The following is a 25,000-nucleotide window of genomic DNA, read 5'->3' on the forward strand; positions in this document are numbered from 1 at the left end:
ACTGGCTTTGTGAACAAGGAGACACCCCAATAGCGTACGACACTCTCAAATCATACCTTCTGCAACAGTACTCGCCGTCGCCAGCCGCCCGTATAGCAAAGCTTTTTCAGCTCTCGCAACAACCGTTGGGGGACCAAAGGGCTTCGCTTGCCCTCAGGGAAATGACCAGTATCGCTCGCCTTCAACCTGCCGCAGACGGCTCTCCTCGTGAGGTGAACCTACTCCGTGCCCTTTGGATACGCCGTTTACCTGAACCTGTACGCGCTGCCATACCCGATGTCGATAGTTTACCCATAAAGGACTTGATGACCAAAGCCGACGCCCTTATGGATAGCCACTTCAAGACCTCCATCAACGCCTCTACCCCTGACGACGAGGATGCCTATTCAACGTCAACCGAAGCTGACATGAATGCCGTAGGACATACACGCCTACCCCATGACGTGCCGAAGCGGCGACACAGCCGCCCATCACCCACCAATCGCTCGCGACCCAACGAACGACTTCTACAGCCACTTACTACCTCCCATCCGCTGCAGTTTTACTACTACCACTTCAGATTCGGGGCAACCGCGAAGAAATGTGCCAAAGATTGTCAGTGGCCAAAAAACGTGTAAGCAGGCCATCGCTTCTGGCGGTGGCCTCCCATGTTTCTAATCTGTTCTTTTTACAGGATGCAGGAACGGGCGTGCGATTTTTGGTAGACACGGGTGTTTGTCGTTCTCTTTTGCCAAGGAAACTCTTCAAGGCAAAACGTAGTCTGTCTACATCTGCCGACGTCCGCTTGGTAGCTGCCAACGGATCTGCGATACCCACCTACGGTTACGAGAACCTCACATTATCGTTCGGAAACGGTAAATTCAATTGGAAGTTTCTCGTTGCTGACGTCACAATGCCAATCCTCGGTGCGGATTTCCTCTCTCATTTCCACCTTCTGGTCGATGTCGCCCACCGACGATTGGTCAACGCAGACTCGTACTTGTCGACACCTCTTCAACCCGCCCCCTCTAACCTCGCTCTCCACATCAGCGCACCCACGGATGCCTACGCCCACCTCCTCACGTCGTACCCGGAAGTTTTCCGTCCAGAACTTCGCCAAACGCCCACGGTTCCTGCCAAGCACGGTATTTATCACCATATCAAGACGACGGGACCCCCAGTCTTCGCAAAATTCAGACGTCTGGCACCGGAACGATTGGCAGCCGCCAAACAGACGTTCGCCGAAATGGAGAAAATGGGCCTTTGCCAAAAGGCCTCCAGCCCATGGTCGTCACCCTTACACATCGTTCTGAAGAAAGACGGCTCCCTCCGTCCATGCGGGGATTACAGGCGCCTGAACATGCAAACAGAACCGGATCACTACCCCCTCCCAAACATTGCCGATGTAACCTCCTACCTGCACAAAGCAAAGGTTTTCTCTACGCTCGACCACTTGAAGGGGTATTATCAGGTGCCTATGAACCCAGGAGACATCCCCAAGACCGCCATCACCACTCCGTTTGGCACATACACCTTCAATTACTCCTGTTTTGGCCTTCGTAATGCTGGGGCAACGTTTCAACGTCTCATGGATGGCATCTTAGGGGACCTCCCTTTCTGTGTATGTTATGTGGACGACATACTTGTGTTCTCCTCCTCAAAAGAGGAACACCTCCGTCACCTGCGCATCGTGCTTGACCGCCTGCAACAAAACGGCCTTGTAGTCCGGTACGACAAGTGTACCTTTGGCGCCAACGAAGTGTCGTTCTTAGGGCACCGTATTACTCCTGAAGGAGTCCATCCCCTCCCTGAGAAGTTAGCAGCCGTTCAGAATTTCCCCGCGCCCTCGACCGTCAAAGCTCTGCAGGAATTCTTGGGCATGATCAACTATTATCACCGTTTTCTGCCAGCCATTGCCGCCACTCTTGCTCCCCTCTACGCCTCCCTCAAGGGCAAGCCAAAGGACCTGAAGTGGGGTCCCCTTCAAGAAGCAGCCTTCTGCAATGCAAAGAAGGCCCTATCAACTGCTGCGGCTCTCACTTTTCCTATCCCACACGCCCCTCTCCTTCTCTCCACCGATGACAGCGACGTTGCTATTGGTGCAGTACTCGAGCAGGTGGTCAAAGGCTCGCCCCGCCCATTGGCCTTCTTCAGCAGAAAACTGTCCAAGGCAGAATCGGGTTATTCTACCTTCGATCGAGAATTGCTGGCGGTGCACTTGGCTGTCCGTTACTTTCGCCATTTCTTAGAAGGTACGCCCTTCGTCATTCGCACAGACCACATGCCTATGGTGCACGCCTTCACTCAACAGTCTGACGCCTGGTCCGCCCGTCAACGCCGACATCTCTCCGCCGTGGCTGAATACAATTGCACCCTTCAATACGTCCCTGGGAAAATGAATCCCGTTGCCGATGCCCTGTCATGAAACACGTTGGCTGCCGTTCAACTGGGATTGGATTACAACGCCCTGGCTGAAGCCCAACGACAGGATCCAGAGTATCAAGCTTGTAGGACATCCTGCACGTCCCTCCGTTGGGAAGACTTTCCCCTCGAAGACTCCAACACCACCCTCCTCTGTGACGTCAGTACTGGTAGACCGCGACCTTGGATTCCTGCTCCCATGCGCCAACAGGTGTTTGATCTCATCCACGGCCTTTCACATCCCTCGTGCCGTTCTACTGCACAGCTGCTGAAGGCAAAGTTCATTTGGCACGGCATTTCTAAGGATGCTAAGGATTGGGTCTGTGCCTGTACTTCTTGCCAAACTTCCAAAGTACATCGACACACGGATTCAGGAGTGGGCACCTTTCCTCAACCTCAGCGTCGTTTCGCACACATTCACGTCGACGTTGTAGGCCCCCTACCCACATCACAAGGACATCGTTACCTGTTTACCGTCATCGACCGCTCCACTCGTTGGCCTGAAGCCATTCCCATGGAAACTGCAACGTCCGCCTCATGTACATCTGCCTTACTCTCTGGATGGATTTCAAGATTCGGTATCCCTGAGCATATTACTTCTGACAGGGGAACCACTTTCACCTCTCAATTATGGACGTCATTAGCGAATCTCCTGGGCATCATCCTACATCAGACAACGGCCTACAACCCCGCTGCCAATGGAATGGTTGAACGTTTTCATCGCACCCTCAAAGCAGCTTTGATGTCCCGCTGCAAGGATTGCAACTAGTTTACTCAGCTTCCCTGGGTCCTCCTTGGACTAAGGACCACTCCTAAAGACGCCCTCGACGTCTCGGCAGCCGAAATGGTGTATGGCGACCCGTTGGTAGTCCCTGCCGAATTTTTTCCTTCTACAACCTCCTCCGACGATCTCCAGCGCATACGTCACGTCGTGGGAAAATTTACTCCGTGCCGCCAGACTTACAAGCCCCCAGCAAAGCATCACATACCAACGGACTTGCACTCTGCAACGCACGTCTTCTTGCGCAACGACACCAGCAAGCCACCACTAACGCCCCCTTACACGGGCCCTTTCCTTGTGATCCGACGCAGTCCGAAAGCATTCCTCCTAAACATTCAGGGCAAAGAAGACTGGGTCTCCATTGATCGTCTAAAACCTGCTTATCTTCTGCCAGATGACCCGCCTACAGTTCGCCTCTCTAGATCAGGGCGCCCTATTTAACATGTACAGTATGTCATTTTTAGGGGGGGAGCCATGTACCAACCGTGTTTCACACAATTGTACATAATTCCTTTTGTATATATTATGCTTGTATCTTCGCTCTTCCCTCGCACTAAAACGAACATGAAAATTCATATCTGGTTTTCCCTCTGTGATATTGTCTGTCTTGTGAACTTGTTATGTCCTGTTGCCTTGAGGTTTTGTATATAAGGAGAGTGTTCCACAATAATATAACTCAGTCGTTTCCAATCTGCCTTTGAGTTCACACCCGTACTCGGCGCCGTCACAGTGTCCTAGTAAATACTGTACTGTACGTTATTTAAGTTTAATCAACCTCTTAATAGCTCTTTAACTAGATATCTTTGGTTTCACAGCTTTCATCGTGTGTGGTGGATCCGTTGAGTGCATCGAAAAGATTCCAGGATGTCTGAGGAAGAACGAAAACACGAGTGGTGGCTTAGTGGCAGATTTTACTAACTGTGCTAACTATGCTTACATTGAGCTGGCTTTAACACCAAGTGAGTTTCTCTTTAACAGATAATGTTGCATTTATATTATAAAGGTATACGGATAAATACGTGATTATTTCTATACAATCATATATATATATATACATATATATATATATATATATATGTGTGTGTATATATATATATATATATATATATATATATATATATATATATATCCATGTATCAATATATATACATATATATAAATATATATATATATATATATATATATATATATATATATATATATGCATATATATATATATATATATATATATATATATATATATGCATATATATATACATATATATATATATATGCATATATATATGCATATATATATACATATATATACTGTATATATATATATATATATATATATATATATATATATATATATAAACATGAGTCCGTCTCCCGTAAAGAAGAGTGCCTCATAGACATTTATAATAGAGAAGGATCACCGTCAAATGTATATATTAGATGCTGCATCGTGGATAATTACCCTCCAATGAATCAGTTACTCCACACTCCAATATTCGGCTTATCATCATTACCACTACTCCGTAAGAAAACCTGCAAGGGAGGAGAAGAGGAAACAGAGTGATAGATAGATGGAGGTTACAGATAGGAGGGTAGCCAAGTAATCAGAACGGATTAGGTAAATGTAAGCGAGTTCGCCTTGCTGCTGATGAGCCATCGGTGTAGATATTAGAATAGAGTAATGTTTTTCATATTGTAGACAAGGGTTCGGCCGTGCTTATGAGGTCTATGTATGAATTGAGCATGAATCACTGCCTTCTATATTTCTCCTGAGTCAACTAATGTTATTGGAAACTGATTAGATTAAGAATATTAGATCCTTTATATAGCTAAGGTCGAAAGAAAAATAGCTTGGATGACTTGGGGGTATCAGGAATTTTGTGTGACAAGAGGATCAGAGCAAAAGCTAAAAAATGTTAGATGAGCAATGGTTTACGGGGCCAAGATGTTTAAAGGCCACTCATGAATGGTAGAAGCAAGGGACAGTGAAGAGGGCTGATTGGAAGCAGCGACAGAACAGAGAATAGCAAATTTTCAAAGGAAACTTTTTTCCCAAGCAATGTTTTAAACCAAACTTTTTTTTTATGGGAAGATTTCAAAATAATCTCACATCTTAAGAAATACTTTAATTTTGTCCTAGGATGGTTTTATTGCAATAGATTTCTTGGGAAATTTTCTGAAGAAAAATACCTTGTTCCAGATACCTAGGAAGAGTTGGATAAATGTTGTGAAAGAGGTAGTGGAAAGTAAGGGCTTTAATATCCAGGAAGTACCAAAGTGCAAGACAGAAAGGGGTCGAAAGGAATGAATGGTCTCTGGGACATTTGACTGCCAATGATTAGATGTGGATGGTGCAGTGTGTGTGTGGGAGGTTTTACTAGTTGCTAATTAGTGGTCTGTGAAGTTTATAAGCCTAATAATGATGTAGACATTTTCTACAAAATGGGGTTCATCCATGATTCAGTATTGTTGACCCAGTGATCAATGTTTTGTTTTTCCTCTAGAGCTATGTCCTGCAAAGGGAAGCTGCTTAATGATTGAAATATTACCTTTTCTAAATATTCAGACATTTTCCCACATGTATATACAGTATATGCAAATATATTATATATATATATATATATATATATATATATATATATGTATGTATGTATGCGTGTATATGTGCATATATATATATATATATATATATATATATATATACTGTATATACATATATATATATATATATATATATAGAGAGAGAGAGAGAGAGAGAGAGAGAGAGAGAGAGAGAGAGAGAGAGAGAGAGAGAGAGAGAGAGAGAGAGAGAGAGAGAGAGAGAGAGAGAGTATATTTGCATATAAATTTGAATATTCATTCCACTAAATTACCTCAAGTGTTTTTATCCTCCGCAGTTCTACCCACCAGATGGCAAGTTAGAAAACTAGCAAGATGCTGGATGCATGTAAATCAATTTGTAAGTAGTCATAACCCTTCTTTTTTTATTTTTGTTATGAATGTAATGATCAATATTCTATGATTAAAACTATAATGATATACTAGTTGGAGTTATTACACACACACACACATATATATATATATATATATATATATATATATATATATATATATATATATATATATATACATACATACAGTATATGCACTGTATACTTGATGCCAATTTATTCGTTCAAGACAGCTTTCTATATTTCTATATATTTTCTTAACCTCAAATTATGAGACAACAAAAATTTCTGCTATTATCAGGGATTCTTTGATTTTACAGTAAGATCATAATTCAATATAACTGTAAGAATAATAAAAATGATTATAGATTACGCCCAAGAATTCGAATCAAAAGTACAAATCAACAAAATTTATTGATCCAGACAAAGATTCACAAGGCCAACGGCCATAACTTCAGGGAGAATCTCAATCCCTTAATCATTCACTATTCTGGTTTCGTGTATAGAACTTTTATATTTTGTTCCTTATCAAATATTGCTCGTGTATCTACTGTCAATCAGCATATGCCTCATAAGTTCCAATTAAGAGTTGACAGTTTTCCAGGTACTAGAGAGAGAGAGAGAGAGAGAGAGAGAGAGAGAGAGAGAGAGAGAGAGAGAGAGAGAGAGAGAGAGAGAGAGAGAGAGTATAACAGATCTATATGAATCTCGGCATTTTTCCTTTTAATAAGACAGTGGCACACATTATTTTTTTGTGCGGAAAGATGAGGCATACTGAGTTTGCAATAATAAATTTTGTCAAGAAAATCAAATCGAGGAATGAGAGGACTTTCTCTATGCTGACCTCGATTTTAGAGTTAAGGATCAAATCATTTTTCAGTGAATATTCTAGCTTCGTTGCTTCATTAGCTCCTCTAGTTGTGATGAAAATATACAATCTCCAGTTCAGACATAGATTCTTTGTAAATGGTAGCTGCTAAAGATTCTTTTTTCTTTTTTTACAATGGCCATATACATGTTACCGAGGCAAAAGTCAAGAGGTGATTCAATTGCCCCGTTATCCACTTGTTAGGAAAAATTTTCCTGTGCAAGATGAAAAAGACCTAACAATGTGTACATACTGCGCATATCTTTACCAGTTTTACCGATCTAGAGAAGTTAATTGTCAGATCCGAAGACATTATTCAAGATAATCTCCATGAGGGACACTTGAGCAAACGCCCACCGAGATTTTAGGGTTAACTTGCTGAATAGTATATGTTTATATACATACACACACACACACACACACACACACACACATATATATATATATGTATATATATATGTATATATATATATGTATATAAACATATAATATTCATAAAACTAGAGATATAGATATTCATTCATACAAACATTGTATATAAGTAACATATATATTAAATTTTCAAGGTTGTACATCTATCTATCTATACACATATGTACATATTTAATTGTTTATGCATTCATATATACATATAAATATAGAGTATATATATACATATAAATATAGAGTATATATATATACATATAAATATAGAGTATATATACATATATATATATATATATATATATATATATATATATATATATATATACACACATTCATACATGCATATATATCAACAAAATATATATTCATCCATTTCTCATTATAAAACGAACATAAATGAAGGTAAGCCATTAATATAAAAAACATAATCAAGATAAATCCTTTCTTTCAGGCTCGACCGCTTTTGGAGTGCGCTTTACTACGATGAAGAAAAGGACTTATTCGACAAGTTCAATTATATGAAATATAAAATGTTCCTCTAAACGATTGTTTTTAAATGTCCTAAAATCGGGTATAATCTCAATTCCTTTTTATCAAAGATCATATTATAATTTTACAATTTAATGCAATGCTAAACCGGCTAGTTATGTTTGCATTACCTTCATTCTCATCACGAAAAAGTAAATGAATTATGACTCATCTCAATTGGCCTAAAAATTATTTAAGTCTCGGCAATAATTGCCATAATTTTTCCAAAAATAAAGTTCTTGTAACATCTATTTACATATGAGGAGTTGATTTAGGTTTATGCTATAGAAAGTAGGTCGCTGAGGACACCTAAAATTTTGGCTCCTGATGGCTCCCCAAACCCCGCCCCCTCCCTAGGTACAACGATGGTTAGGTTGCAGACACTAGAAACTACTGAGTTCAAACGGGTCTTTAACTTCCGTCCACTAAAATACCAGGCAAGGACGTTTCCAATCACATGGTAATCCACATGGCATAAAAAATCCCCTATTACTTATTTTTCGGAACAAGTACTTAACAGCATGTTCACAATCAAAGTCACGTATAATCAGTCTGAAAAAATATAGAGCAATAATCAAGGGGAATCTACAGGGCTTCATATCTATTCTCCTAGATGCTGGCGGGCATGAAGTTCGGAGCTAACCTTCTCATGGATTGCATCAAAGCTTAGACTGAGAGAGAGTCAAGAGATGCTGGGAATAATAAATCCTGTCATACTGATGTCCGATCTTCAAAACTTAAACCAACCCTAATTACTATTATAAAAGAAAAAAAAAATCAAATGACCATCTCAGGAACTCCATCACTTCACTTCTGAATGGTGAACACATAATCAACACTCCATTTTTATACATTTGTGTGTAATCTTTTCATTCATTTTATTTAACATATCTGGTTCGCTTCCTCAATATTATGAAAAAAGTGTTCTTAAATTCAACACATCCTTTCAACCAAAGAAGCCCACAAAAATCCACGATTAAAATATTACAGACGTAGCGTTTAAAGGCATTGATTTATACTGCTTTGAAATAATTCAATCAAATTGTAAACAAAGGTGATATAAAAAATTAACCCCTTCAAATAAAAAAAAAAATGCAAGACCAAGGCAAATACAGTTCAAATCTTTTCTTATGAACCACATACTTCCATAAGGAAATAGAATCATTTTTTCAAAATTATTGTCATCGTGGATTAATTACCATATGTATTACGTGAAATGCCAATTAATTTTTAAAAGCTGTAACTTTAATAAAAAATACTTTTCATATAAGAATTATACACTTTAAATTTATTGTCATCAAAATAATCCCAAAACTACTACCTTCAATATTAATCACAAGTAATATGAACTTGTACAATACCTATTTCCAGATAGTTATTTTCTTTGGGAGAAAATTTCCTTCCTTACAATATATCAATCTATAACATTTAAATCCTGTTCTATAACACATCATATTGACAAGTTAAAATTGACTAAGATAGTACCCCATTTTTCATAAGTCATTTTTATAATACACGGTAAACATTAGCTTAAGAATTTTGAAACAATAGAAAGATTTACAAGCAAAACTGAAATCAACAGAATAATCCTATATATATATTTGGGTATATGACGCTACAGTATTTCGAAAAGTTCGAAGAGAACCCGTCATCTCGATTTGAAATGGTGACAGAGGTCAATGGTCGATTCCCATTTATGAAAGCCAGGAGAATAGGTTGAAAATTTTATATTAAATATAATGAATAAAAATTATGGAACGATTATAAAAAGATGGAAATGCTGACTTTAATAGTGATTACGCGACTTTCTTGGACATAGATGAATGACATAATAGTAGAAAACACAAGATGATTCATAAATAAAATCAGCCAAATATCTATTTGGCACTGAACAAGAAGTTAAGAAAAGAAAGCATAAGGAGACAACCCATCAAATGTAGAGAATATGAAGGATCCATTAAATAAACGGCCTGGCGGAAGATATATCATATTATGAAGAATTGAAGAAAAATATGAATGGAGTCAGTCACTGTAATGTGGTTGTACGATGAATGGTTTTGCAGACGATCGAGGATAATACAGTCAACGAGAGCTTACACTAGACTCATCGGCTAACAACCAAATACAAGTAACGAAAACTACAGACCAGATTAAAGCGTGCATTGAGCCCATAAGTAATTCATGGTAATGTTAAATAATTACGGGATATAATCATATTTCAAGGGCGAGTGAATCATACCTGAACAAATTTCAAACGCACATGACCTTATTCTATTTATTGGAGGGAGTAATGAATACGCCTCTCACATGTGTTGCCAAGGACAAGAAAAATAATTATTTAGACAAGTTAAGACAGCTATTAGAATAGCGAAAGAGAAGCTAATCATAGAGCAGAAATGAATGGCAGAATGGGGAAAAGAAGGGATGATACAGAGGTACATGGAGGCCAAGGGTTTAAAATCAGAAATGAAAATGGGGAGTATGTATTAGAGATAGCTCAGAGTTTTGAAGTGACATGCATGAACACCTCATTTCAAAAGTTGAATAAGCACCTGATAGTGTATGAATGTGGAGGAGTGAAAAATCAAATTTATTATATCCAGGTTAGAGGAGTTGACAAAAACAAAAGGATAGAATGTGACGTAATTCTGGGGGAAGCATGTGTTAAATAACAGACTGGTAGTGGTGGATTTAAAATGAGAGGTAAAACCCCAAAAAGCGAACGAGGAAATCTATAATTAAGTTTCGGGACCTTATTGGAAAAAAGGGTGAACAATTCAGGAGGATTGTGAGAGACAAATGGAAAGGTTGAACTTCGAGAGTGGACAAGGTAATAGAGCGGAAAATACCTGGGTGGGTATGAAAGGAATAAGTGTAGGGGAAACAGAGGGGTTAGTGGAACCAACGGATATGGTGTATCGAAAGGAGATAAGTGGTGGTGGGACAGATAGGTACAAGAGTCGGTTAAATGAAAGTCGAAGGCATTGAAGGACTGGAAATCATACACAGGGTGCATAGGAACAGTACGGAGAAGATGAAAAAAGATTCTTGGAAGAAAATAATTATAGCTATTGGAAGAGCAGTAGAGCAATTGAATGTAAGGCTAGGAACAAGGAACGGAGAAAATGATATCTATAAGAATTCGAAATTGAGGAAAAGGCAAAGACAGGATTTCGGGTAACTGGGAGTCGTCAAGGATAAATATATTGCATGGGGATGAAGATATTACGAGGAGCTGGACAGAACACTTTGAGGAACTATTGAATACTGAATATGAGAGAGAAATGCTGGGAGGGTCAGTGATGGAGATAGGGAATACAAAAGTAAAGTGGGCAATGAGTAAAATAAAAAATGGCAAAGCACCAAATCCCTCAGAGTTTCAAATTGAAATGGTCAAGATACTACGTACAGAGATGGACGGACAAATGGATGCTGAATTTATAGATAGAAATATGCGTAGAGGAAATAATGCCTAAAGACTGGGAGGAAAGTCTCATATTTAAGCAGAAAGGTGACGTCATGGGGAATCAAACTAACAGAGCAAGGTTTGGAAGGTTTTGGGAGGATACTAGATGAAAGTCTGAGAAAGATTGGTAAGATTGAGAAACAGCGATATGAATTCCTGTCCCTCCGACAGTTGATGCCATCTTCCTAGTAAAGCAGCTACAGGAAAAGAGGCGAGAGGGTAACCAGCAGCTCTTTTGTGTTTTTTTAGATCTACAGAATGCTTATGATAAATCACAAAAGAAGTGATGTTTTTAGTGCTTGAGGAAGAGGAAAGGCCCAAAGTTAGTTGGAATGATAGAGATGTTAAACAAAAGAACAAGGACAAAAGTAAAAAAAGATGTTGGTGAAACAGAAACCTTTGAAGTTAGTGTTGGATTACAACAGAAGTCAGCATTAAGCCCGTTTTTATTTGCGGAGGTCATGGATGTGTTAAGTGAAGAGATCAGAAATAAAGTGTTGTGGGAGTTGCTATATGCAGATGATTTAGTGATTACCATCGAAAATGAGGAAAACTTACAGAGAAGGGTTGTAGAGTGGAAAGAGACTTTGGAGGGCGGTGGCTTGAGAGTAAATGAGGATAAGACTGAAGCTGGGCACCAGCCACCAGCCACCCGTTGAGATTCTACCACTACAGATTTGTGGGGTCCTTTGACTGGCCAGACAGTACTACATTGGATCCTTCTTTCTGGTTACGGTTCATTTACCCTTTGCCTACACATACACCGAATAGTCTGGCCTATTCTTTACATATTCTCCTCTGTCCTCATACACCTGACAACACTGAGAATACCAAACATTTCTTCTTCTCTCAAGGGGTTGACTACTGCACTGTATTTGTTCAGTGGCCAATTTCCTCTTGGTAAGGGTAGAAGAGGCTTTTTAGCTATGGTAAGCAGCTCTTCTAGGAGAAGGACACTCCGAAATCAAACCGTTGTTCTCTAGTCTAGGATAGTACCATAAACTCTGTACCATGGTTTTCCAGTGTCTTGGGTTAGAGTTCTCTTGCTTGAGGGTACACTCGGACACGCTATTCTATCTTATTTTTCTTCCTCTTGTTTTGTTTAAGTTTTTATAGTTTATATAGGAAATATTTATTTTAATGTTGTTACTGTTCCTAAAATATTTTATTATTTCCTTGTTTCCTTTCCTCACTGGGCTATTTTCCCTGTTGGAGCCCCTGGGCTTATAGCATCCTTCTTTTCCAACAAGGGTTGGAGGTTAGCAAGCAATAATAAAAATAATAATACTAATAATAATAATAATATGGTGAACAGTAAGGAAAGTAAGGACAGGATAGCCATGCATGAAAGTAAAGTCTCAGTTATAAAAATAGGTGGAGAAATTTAGGTACTTGGGATTTACTATAAGTCAGGAGAGAGGATGTGAGGCTGAAGTTGAGAGTAGGATAAAAGCAGTCTGGGGTAAGTAGAGGAAGATAGTAAGAATAGAATGTGATAAGAAAATACCAATCAAGCTAAAACTCAAGATCTATATTATAGCACAGTAATAATAACAGTGCTACTGTATGAATCGGAAATGTGGGCTCTAAGACGAAAAGAGGAGGCAAAGTTTGAGAGAACAGAGATGTGAATGATGAGGTGAATTACGGGAATATCACTGCTGGAAAGATTGAAAAATTATGAAATAAGAAGAATGTCAGATGTAGTAAAGATTACAGACGTGATAAGAATATCACAGCTGAGATGGTTTGGACATGTGTTGAGGATGGATTGTGAGGAGGAAGTAAGGAGGTTTTGTGAGGAACCTGTAATGGGGAGAAGATTGAGAAGGAGGCAGATAATTAGAAGGCGAAATAAGGTGAAGGATAATATGGAGAGAAGAGCTTTGGTAGAAACAGATGCCTTTGATAGAAGCCATTGGAGAGGGCGGGTCAGGCAACCGACCCCTTAAAGAAGGGATAACGATGGGAAAGAAGAAGAATTAATAAAAGAACTTTCAGGAAGTTAACTTGCAAAACTTCATCCATTTTGTGTAAAGGGAGAATGTTAACAGATAATATAAAACATAGCGTGAAGTTTTATCATATAAATTTATTCGGTTTGATGTGAAATGAAAAAATACTGAGTTCATTCAAATAAAAAAAATTAGACATTACAGCATATTTTCTTAACAAAACACTGACAAACACACATACACATATAAGGGTCTGGGTCACAATGCCTACTACTACTAATACCGAAAGGATTTTCACCAGTGTAGATTTACTTTTTCTACTACTACTACTACCACTACTACTACTATTATTATTATTATTATTATTATTATTATTATCATTATTATTATTATTATTATAAAATTAACAATAATAATAATGATAATAATAATAATTATTATTATTAGCTGAACTACAACCCAAGTTGGAAAAGCAAGACATTATAAGTCCAAGGGTTCCAACAGAGAAAATAGTCCAGTGAGAAAAGGAAATAAGGAAACAGATAAAATAGTGTGCCTGAGTGTACCCACAAGCATGACAAATCTAACCCAAAATAATGTGGCAATACCAAAGACTAGAAAACAAAAGTTTGATTTTGGAGTGTCCTCCTCTTAGAAGAGCTGCTTACCATTGGTAGAGTCTCTTCTACCCTTACCAAAAGTGACTCGGCACAGAAAAAAACTCTACAATGGCCATTGAGTTATTCATAATGTGACCACTAATTCGTGGATGAACGCCAGGGGCAGGAATCTTCCAACAAAATGGTGGAAAGAAAATACAATAGCTTTGCCCCTCTGAATTATATGGAAGTTGCCTAATTGTCGTGAACACAATGTTCTTAAGCCTCATATTCCGATATCATATGTATTCATATGCATACTGTAAATACACATAAATACACACACACACACACATCTATATTTTATATATATATATACATATAGTATATATAATATATAACTTTTCAAAATTCTTTCATGTACTGTATATGAGTCCTGATATTTCTAAACTTATATTCAATTTTTTTATATATATAATATATACAAGTATATATATGTATATATATATATATATATATATATATATATATATATATATATATATATATAATATTATTATTATTACTAGCCAATCTATAACCATAGTTGGAAAAGCAAGATGCTATAAGCCTAAGGGCTCCAACAGGGAAGAATAGCCCAGTGAGGAAAGGAAATAAGGAAATAAATAAATGATGAGAACAAATTAACAATAAATCATTCTAAAAACAGTAACAACGTAAAAACAGATACTGTATGTTATATATAAACTATAAAAAAAAAACTCATGTCAGCCTGTTCCATATAAAAAATATTTGTTGCAACTTTGAACTTTTGAAGTTCTACTGATTCAACTAAATTATGTACCCCTAATTATGACTATACAAATATAGATAAGAGAGGGACATATAGAATGAGAGCTGGAGTGTTTGGACAAAACAGGGTCTGTGTAGTTTATGATTTCCTTTTCTTTTATGAAAAAGTTAAAATGAGATGTTTATGAATAAATTGAAGAAATGGAACGAGACTTACATGCCCACAGAAAAAGTTTGTGGTTTGTGATAGAACTGACGTCGAGGGTTCGATAGAATGCGACAGATGATAATTCAATATGCAGAATCGAAATTAATTACGACGAAATGGAAAAACATTTGAAAGTTTGTACCATACAAAAATACCATGTCGCTTTGGTCTTTCAACATTTCTGTGAATAACATAAATTAAGTCAAGAGAATAACACATTTAGCGTAAAATACGGTGCTTTGAGTTTTGCATCAAATGCCTGATATTTACAAATTCTGCAATAGTTATTAGATATACTGCAAAGGTTTAAGAGACTTATTATGAAAAAGTATGAATTTATTCCTAAGAGTTAGAAGTTGAAATGAAAGGTAACCAGGAAAATAGTTGATGTCAAATATAAGAAGCTGCAGGAAAGGCAAAGGAATGTTTGTATTGACGACTAAAGAATGGTGATCTGCAAAGCAAATGATTGTGCCAACCGTTGAATGAGAAGTATCTCTGCTGTTTTGTCACCTATCCTTTTAGGATGTAAACATATGAGAAAATAATATGGTTCTTGGTGCGATACAGTGATATGGGAAAACATGCACAGTGTTTTGAAAAAATTGGAGGACCACAGGTTGGAGAAAATGGTTCATTATTCAGATATCTTGGAATGAAGAGAATGAAAACGAGAAACATGGTTCCACGGGGTAAAAGAGGTGTTGGAATTTCAGCAACTTGATTTGGTGCTGGTGAGACTTCTGTGAAGATTTATAGAGTCGCTGATGTGAAATATTTATAAAGTAGCTGATGATGTGGAAATTTATGACGTCACTGATGTTTAGGACGATTCTTGCAATTAACGATAAATGTTGAAAGGACTTGAATGACTCATTTGGAAGTTTTTATCGTCTTGTATTTTCAAGAGCCATTCATTGATTCCTTATTGTGGAAAATTTAATATTAAGAGTTATTATAGTAAGAAACAAAACTACTATGAAAAGCATGAGAATGCAGTAGACAAAAACAAAGATGAAGCGAAAAACAAAAGTTATTATATTACTAATACTACTGCTATCAAAATTATAATAAATAAAACCAATTCCACCATTCTTAAATATTATATACACCAAGTTACATAATATCTGCTAAGAATAAGCGCCGACACAAAACACGTTCAATAAAGATATAAAATTGGATAAGGAATAAAGCCAAAGGATACAAATCTAATTTGCAAGGACCGATTTCACGGATAAAAGGACCGACATCCCATTGTTTCTTGTTTTGGTTCTCTATCACACAAAGGTAGAGAGGACAATATCAACTCTATAATTACTGTTGTTCTAATCCAGGTATATAAGACACGGCACCACTATTCTCATTCATTCTCCCCAAGAACACAGCACAGTGAGCCCTGCAGTCTTAGCTTTCCAGGATTGAAGTTGATTGGTAAGTCTGCAATTTCTTTCACACTGATTTGGTGTTTATACCTCTAAAGATTAGAAATCCCAAATTGTGTATCTAAGTACAAGTTAAAAATTAAAATACAATGGCACCAAAACAGTATTTTTTCATTTTTAATAATAGATGTGGAAGAATATATAATGAAGTTATGAGCTGCAAGGTGTAAAACATTTTTCATCAATTGGAATGATAGGATATATAAATGCTGTTGAACCTTGTAATGTCAACATGAAAAACAGTCACACAGACAGCAGACGATATATAATTGCGCATGATAGCACTAATATTTCAATTTCAAAGAGTTTGAGAAACCAGAAAAACTAAGAGGAGAGACCCAATACAAAGTTAAAGAAAAGTTATGAGTATAGTTTGATGGAATCATGGAATCAATGGCAAAAAAATAGGGCTTCCTGTGAAGGGATTTAGAGTACCGACCAATGGGGAAGTGTCCATAAAATCAGGGGTTTGAAATGAAATCATGAAATGTTTCCATGGAAGCATAAATATCTCAAGCATTGGCAATGAGCTTCTATGGAAATGTCTTTAAAGGATTTGAACAGAGATAAGGAGGTAATATTTTACTTAACTATATCTCTCTTAAATGGTGACTATTTACAAAATCTAATAAACATATACCGTGGGAAAAAAGGAAGATACCGGGGAGTTATTTCTATCTTTAATAACTACCTCCTCGTTTACAAGTACATTGAATATGCTGTAAAGTTTAAAATCGCACATGATTTGATGACTTGGATATCTGAGGCTTTCTTTACAATTATACAAAAACTTTGCCCATAACCAAAACTATTGATTATTTTGCTATACCTAGTTTTATCACATTTGATTAGCTGCTCTTTCGGTATACAGTGACAATACAGTAGAAGTTGCATTAATAATTACAAAAATACGAATGACTTCAAATGTACATGGACGCTTTCTATCCTCATAAATATACATCTATTCAACATGGTTATGCTGTTCAGAGAATAGAAACAAAAGTCCAGTCAACATCATGTTTTCAATTTTGCCTTTTTTTCATGATTTATGAAAGCTGGAGCCTGGTCACATCTGATGAAAACTTGGTAAACTTAAAGCCTAATGAATCGGTATTTACCTAATTTGAACATTGTCTTTAGCAGAAATATTTATCACTACCAAAATCAATACAAATTCCCCTATCAACTATCACGTGTGCCACAAAGTTCCTAAGTCAACTATATCAAATCATTACTGTTTTGAAGTCTTGGTTTCTTGTGCAGCTTGAAATACAAATCTGAGCCTTTGGTGGCAGTGATTTACTTCCTTAATCATGCTAATTATCCAGATTTGGTCTACCAAAAATGTATTTTAGAGTGTTCATGACTGATCTCATTTTTGACATTCCATTTCTCTTTACTGATGTACGGGTTTCACATTACCCCCTCCAAATCTTACCCCGGGTAATATTGAAACCGGTTTCAGGCTACGGGGGGGGGGGGGGTAACTTATATCCGGTTTCAAGCTACCCCGGAGGTAATTTGAATCCAGTTTTAAGCTAACCCCCCCCCCCCCCGTGGTTTCAAACTAACACCCTCGTTTTTGCGCAGGATCTCACCATTTATAAATATTAATCTATTGGTTGTGAACGTGGCCAACAGAAAAGTATTAGGCTAAATGTATATACATGTACGGTTTCATCTACTGGTATCATTTATTGATGTCATGTCTTTGTCCGTTCATTGTTTTGTTCTTTACGATTATTATACTAGTAGTCTACAGTGATAAAACTTGACTCATTTATTCTATTTATTCCAATACGAACTTATGAAACATTCCGTGTGTAAATTTGCATGTTTAATACTACGGTAAAAGCAAAATCGAGTGGCAGCCGAGGAGTGATCCCTTCCCTAATATACTGTGTGATTTCTAAATGTTTTGGGCGATTTGTACAGAGTACGGCCAGTCTTTTTGACATACTTTGGGAGCTTCTTAGTGAGAAGGGGAGACGGGATGGCTTCTGATGTCAAATGAGGATTAGCGGTTTGGATTGGAACTCAGATGAATTACTTGGGTGGGATAGAAACTAGAGGATTAATATTTTTCTACCAATGGCAGAAACATCTCCTTTCGTTAATAACCCTTTTATCAAACCAAACTCTCTCTCTCTCTCTCTCTCTCTCTCTCTCTCTCTCTCTCTCTCTCTCTCTCTCTAACATATATAAGGATCGTTGTTTAGCCGCACTATGATCATTTATTGATAGCATTCCAACCTAGAATACAATGGAACAAAATAACCTAAGATGGCCGTCACTGACCAGAAAAATAATTCACAAAGTTAGGGATCCTATTTTTCTGTATAAATATGGTATCTATGTACATTTGTCTTTTTCCTTTCATGGCTTAATACATACATACACACACACACACACACACATATATATATATATATATATATATATATATATATACATATACATATACACACACGCACATATATATATATATATATATATATATATACACAGTGATGCCTCAGCATACGAAAGTAATCCGTTCAGGATACGGTTTCGTATGCTGATTTTTTCGTATCCTGAGTCGCGTTTTACATGTAAATAGCCTAATCCGTTCCAAGCCTTACGAAAAGACACCCTTTCTTTCATAAACACGCTAAACTGTAGTAATAAACATGCAATGCAGCCATTTCTATCATTCAATAATTAACCCAACCGTTAAAAGCAGCCTAATCCATTCCAGAAACCACCATGAGATTATTCAATAATGTAGTTATAGCCTAGTTATCCCCTCCAAGCCCTAAGAAAACGGTCCGTTTTCTTTACTAGACCGTTTTCTTTACTACTGTATAAAAGTTGGTACTGTATGTAAAGCATTTGGATCAGTGAAGGTGTATTGTTACCTGTACACCTAAATTAAGGGTTGATACCCTGAAAAAAAAGGTACAGTTAATTAACAAAACAGTTGAAACTTTTTAAAATTACTCTCAGCGACGAGTTGGGATCTCGTAAGCTTTTCGTATCCTGAAAATTTTTTCGTATACTGGGGCATAAAAATCTTCGTATTGCTTTTCGTACCCTGAATTTTTCGTAAGCAAAAACTTTCGTATCCAGAGGTATCACTGTGTATATATATATATATATATATATATATATATATATATATATATATATATATATATATATATTTTTTACGAAAGCGATCTTGAATATAGAGTACAAATAAGTTAAACAATTAAGAAGATTACGGGTAAAAGTACACGCGACAACCCTTTAAATGATGTGCCCGTAAAGTCAGCCTTTTATGACCAGGATCATCGGTACCCCACCAAAGAACGACTGGCCAAGTCTTTCATCCGGCAAGATTTTGTCTTTCTTGGAACTAAATAATTAACACATTTCGGCTTTAACTTGATACTTAGTGGGTCCAAGCACTTTCCTTAATTCATCGGAATGACCACAAAAAGGACGATAGTTACAATAGTTCTCGTCCTTGGACCGCAAATCAAACGCCTTTGGTTTTGATATCTAAATATCTTGTACGTGGTAGTAGCCCACTGATCTCTTGTGTGTTGGAATGTATATAAATCCATGGTTAACCCGATCACAGTATGCGCTGTTCTAAAGATAATAATTAAATGTACATTGGTACATATAAAATAATTAACACCATTTATTCCAAGTGATTTTTGTATAAATTTCTCCAGGTATATTGCCGTGTGAAGCCCATGCACCTGAAGCACATGAATGTAATCTACCTGAGATAATAAAAAAAAAACAATATTCGACAATCACACGAACACTAAAATAAATCTTTACCTCCCCGTTATCACATAACCTTAAATGACAGAGTCTGTGGCTTCTAACGTGTCATTTAATTCAATGATACACAATATTTTGTCTTAAATACGAAAATAAACTCTTTTTCTACTGCTGAGAAGTAAACAATGAATGCATAATACATTATTTGAGTTGCCATTTCTATTTTGTTGCGTAGGTAACTTGAAAACAGGGGAGGTAGCTTGAAGCCAGTTTCAAACCACCTTCCCGGTAATCTGAAACCGGTCTCAAGTTACCAGGGGGGGGGGGGAGGTAGCTTGAAACTGGGGGTAGCTTGAAACTGGGGGTAGCTCGAAACCTTAGAGGCATGAAACCTTCACACCGGCATATCTTGTAAGATTCCATGACTATACTGCTGGACTGGAGAGTATTAAAAGAAAAAAAAAAAAACATTGGGACACTTGTGCATACCTAAGGACGACATCCAAATCCCATTCCTTAAGAGCAGTGTTGAAAGACTTCACTGGCCCCAGCACAGGGCTACATAGCCCAAATCCATAAATCAAATCCATAAATATTTCTTTGGGTGATGTCATTAACGTGAATTATTTTTTCGTCAGTGACGGCCATCTTAGGTTGTTTTGTTTCATTTTATTCAAGGTTGAAGTGCAATCAATAAATGATCATAATGCGGCTAACCAACGATCTTTATATATGTTAGAGAGAGAGAGAGAGAGAGAGAGAGAGAGAGAGAGAGAGAGAGAGAGAGAGAGAGAGAGAGTGTGTGTGTTTGGTTTGAGGAAGGATTATTAACGAAACGACAATTCTGCTTTCCTATTGACCTATTTTCTTTTCTGTTCTACTTAGTTGACGACTGAAACTTGATATTTTTTCCTTAACTGGGTCATAAAGAAAATTGCTATTTACATCAAGTCAACACCAAATCTAAAACACTTCCATCAATTCTAAATGCGACACATCATGAAGATTACTGAAAAGAACTCAATATGTTATAGACGTTTACCACCTACAGGGCATTTGCAAGGTTCTCATCTGCTACTAAATAATTAATCTTAACATTTTCACACTTCTTTTCATCATAATTATCTTTCTGTATTTAGATAAGCAAATTTGGTTTAGTTTTTTTTCAACTTAATCGTTTTCTTTGCAGTACATAGACCATACCAATCATATCTGAAGGCATTTGAAACAAGCTAAGATAATAAATTGTGTTACTAGGTTGTTTTATAAAACTAAGGCTCAAAATTTGTTCTTTGCCTTTAAACTGAGCACTGTAAAATTCTTAGACATTTATTATTGCCACTCGTTGAGATACTACCGCTAGAGAGTAATTGAGTCCTTTGACTAGCCAGACAGTACTACATTGGATTCCTCTCTCTGGCAACGGCTTATTTTCCTTTGCCTACACATACACCGAATAGTCTGGCTTATTCTTTCCACCTTCTCCTCTGTCTTCATACACCTGACAACACTGGGATTGCCAAACAGTTCTTCTTCACCCAAGGGGTTATCTACTGCACTGTAATTGTTTAGTGGCTACTTTCCTCTTGGTAAGGGTAGAAGAGACTCTCTAGCCATGGTAAGCAGCTCTTCTAGGAGGACACTCCAAAATCAAACCATTGTTCTCTAGTCTTGGGTAGTGCCATAGTCTCTGTAACATGGTCTTCTACTGTCTTGAGGTAGAGTTCTTTTGCTTGAGGGTTCATTTGGGCACATCTTATTTATCTTCCTCATTTTTTTATTAAGTTTGTACAGTTTATATATGGAAGATCTATTTCAATATTGTTACTATTCTTAAAATATCTTATTTTAAATGTTCATTACCTCTCTTGTAATTTATTTATTTTCTTGTTTTCTTCTCTCGCTGTGCTATTTTTCCCTGTTGGAGCCCTTGGTCTTATAGCATCTTGCTTTTCCAACTAGGGTTATAGCCTAGCTAATAATAATAATAATAATAATAATAATAATAATAATTAAATAATAATAATAATAATAATAATAACTTCTTTGTAATGCTTGCTATAACCAATTTTCATGGAAATTGTTTTATGTTCAATGCATCTGTGTTTTTACATAATATATCTATGGAGTTTATGTCCAAAATATAGAACTATATAAACGCTAATACCTTAGACCTTATGTATGGGCAAAAACATTTTAAAATCAAGGTTTAGTGAAGGTTAAGCTGATTGACATAATTTATAGCATAATTACAAAAGATACCAATACTTAATTTAGTTTTTTTTTTTTTTTTTTTTTTGGGGGGGGGCCCTAAGTCACTAAATGTTATTTGTCAACACATCCCTTTTTACTTGCCATGCATACATACACACAAGGACTTTTTACCATCCAGGTAGGATCCTTTAAAGAACATGAAGTCCATCATCTGCATCATATTGACCGTCTATGTGGTCATGGGAAACAGCTTAGGCCTGAAACGTATCAAGAGAGGAGAACGCTGGGATATGGAATGCAAAGACCCTGCAGCTATGATGGCTAAGATGACCAGTAAGTCTGAATCTGTGTTTTTATGTCAATAAAATATTAGAATGCTATATAATAAACATATATAATTAAAAGAATAATTAAGTTTGTTTTATCAATCACATATCAGAATATATACAATAATAGCCTTCAGATCTTACTGCATTCTTATTTTGAGAGAGTTTCTCTTCTTACCTTTAAATTTGACTTCAACATCTCAGCAATTTGGTCTAGGGCGGCATATCAGTATTTTACGCTTTCAATGAACTGTTAATCTTTTTTTAATGTTAACATTGCTTCCTATCCCCCATCGAAAGAGAAATAATAAAATTAATATCGCGTAACGGAAAAATTTCTGGTCCTGTATCTTTAACTTCCTTAACAGGACCCAATCCGAGTTAGCTACATTTCACTTTCCATATTGGAATACAGCTTTCCTTTTTTCTAATTATTCTCACAGTGATTTTATTTCAAAATACAATACGCATAAACTTAATACCCAAATTCTCATTACATAATTACCTCGCAAGGTCTCTAGGTCACTTGTTCCAGATTACCTCATATTCCAATGAGACACAAAAGAGGGCTTGCAACCGAACGGGATTGAACATTGTAGTTTGTCCTTTCCACCTAATTATTATTTTTAGAACTCTCTCAAAAGATACTCATTAGTTACAACTATTCCAAAGAAAGGTGGCAGTCTAGATCATTTCTGTTATCACCCATTATTTTACCCTCCATCATCATCAGTCCTTGGAACTTAACTAAATCACCACATCCTCGAACACCCTGAATCGAGGTCCCTTCACTCAAACAGTATAATTGCAGAAGGGAAAGGTAAAAATAATGTTCTCTTTTCTAAGTTTTCCTTTTGTTATCCTATATTCATAAACAAAGAGTCTTTTGTTGCAATTCTTCATATATCTAAAGAACTAAAACGCCTAACATTCGCATGCCAGCAGATCGATCCCAGTCCGGGATCGCAAGTTTAAGCTGTTCACTGGAGAGGATACTGCTATGGTTGGGCACCACAGTGGAGGGGGGAATGGGCTTGCCCTGCTGACATTCTGATGTGCATCTCTTTCAGATAATACTGCAACTGAAACCAGACACATTAACCTTTATGGCTATTTTGGCCAAACTTTTTTTTTACACCTCCTTATACTGTAGATGCTAATGTAACGTTTTCATTTAAGCGCCTGACTAAGCTGTTCACTAACTTGTTCCCTCCCCTCACTTCAGATATTCTGTTACCTCAAATAACTAAAGCTGCTATAAAAGTTATTTTTGTTTAAAATGACAAATACTATAATCAGCTCAGTTCATATTGGTTTGATATATTCCTTCATTTTGAAATTTCATTGCAATCTTTTAGATACTCTTCAATAAAACTAAAATAAAAGTAATTCCCATCAATGCCGTGACATTATCTCTCATCTTTATCCTGCCTTTCTTAACCGTAAGTGGGTTAATCACTGTTCCTCTTCTATGTGGCCACTTCCTACATTTACTCTGTGTAAATCGGCCACCATTCAGTGGCTGTTTATTCCCACAGCAGCCAAATTTTGGGATCGTTCTCCGCCTCCTTTTTCTGACTCGTTATTAACTTTCATCCTTAAAAGAGAGGCGTTGTACTTCCTTTCGAGTACCACTACCTTTTCACCTTCCCGTTTTTTCACTCGTTTTCTTCAGGCATGAGATAGGTAAAGACACTTGGTTGTCCACCTCACCTCAAAAAATATATCTAGTATTCAGTACTTAAAAGACTGTCACCACTTATTTCTCTCAATTGTGTCATCAAATTGTTGGATTCTTTTTTTTTTTATAAAGATGAAATAACTACCTTAATCTCTGACGATAATGGTCATGCAGTATCACTCGTGGATCTTACGTTTCTCCTATAAGGGGATCTTGAAACACTCGCCTGGTCACTACGTTCCACTTATACTCTGTGATTAACAGCAAACGTTGAATTGTAAGGCCTTGTATACTTGCAAGAGTCCGTGTCTGGCCGGAAGGTCCAGGAAATCTATAACAATAACAGGCTTTGTAATACTTCCTCTTTCCCCAGTGAAGTGTTGTTATTCGGCCTTTACTTCAGTAGTCTATAAATCCTGAACCCTTTTCTCTATGTCAGCCTATCCGTTCCCGTGCCGCTTACCCTTCTCTCTTTCGTTCCCGAATCCCGGTGCTCTTTCCCATGCAAGAGGTGGATAAAGTAACCATTATCACCCACCTTCCGTTTTTCCCGATTGCTACACTATAATCTGTCCTCTATTGATAAGGGGACCCATCGCCTATTCAGTGA

General features: G+C 37.1%; 2 protein-coding genes across 2 annotated transcripts in view; both read left to right on the plus strand.

Annotated features, from left to right (window-relative positions):
• LOC137644160 (uncharacterized) overlaps positions 1–7,959 on the plus strand; it is a 15,720-nt gene extending 7,761 nt beyond the window's left edge. Inside the window, exons 3-5 of the mRNA XM_068377153.1 lie at positions 3,997–4,140; positions 6,076–6,137; positions 7,875–7,959. Of these exons, the coding sequence (XP_068233254.1) occupies positions 3,997–4,140; positions 6,076–6,137; positions 7,875–7,910 (242 nt within the window). The 3' untranslated portion in view covers positions 7,911–7,959. The remainder of the gene's footprint in view (positions 1–3,996; positions 4,141–6,075; positions 6,138–7,874) is intronic.
• Positions 7,960–22,580: 14,621 nt separating this feature from the next.
• The window catches only part of LOC137638529 (uncharacterized), a 5,120-nt gene continuing 2,700 nt past the window's right edge, over positions 22,581–25,000 (plus strand). Inside the window, exon 1 of the mRNA XM_068370656.1 lies at positions 22,581–22,716. Coding sequence (XP_068226757.1) covers positions 22,581–22,716 — 136 coding nt within the window. The remainder of the gene's footprint in view (positions 22,717–25,000) is intronic.

The sequence above is a fragment of the Palaemon carinicauda genome, chromosome 1, assembly GCF_036898095.1.
Source record: "Palaemon carinicauda isolate YSFRI2023 chromosome 1, ASM3689809v2, whole genome shotgun sequence".
NCBI classification, from domain to species: Eukaryota; Metazoa; Arthropoda; class Malacostraca; order Decapoda; family Palaemonidae; genus Palaemon; species Palaemon carinicauda.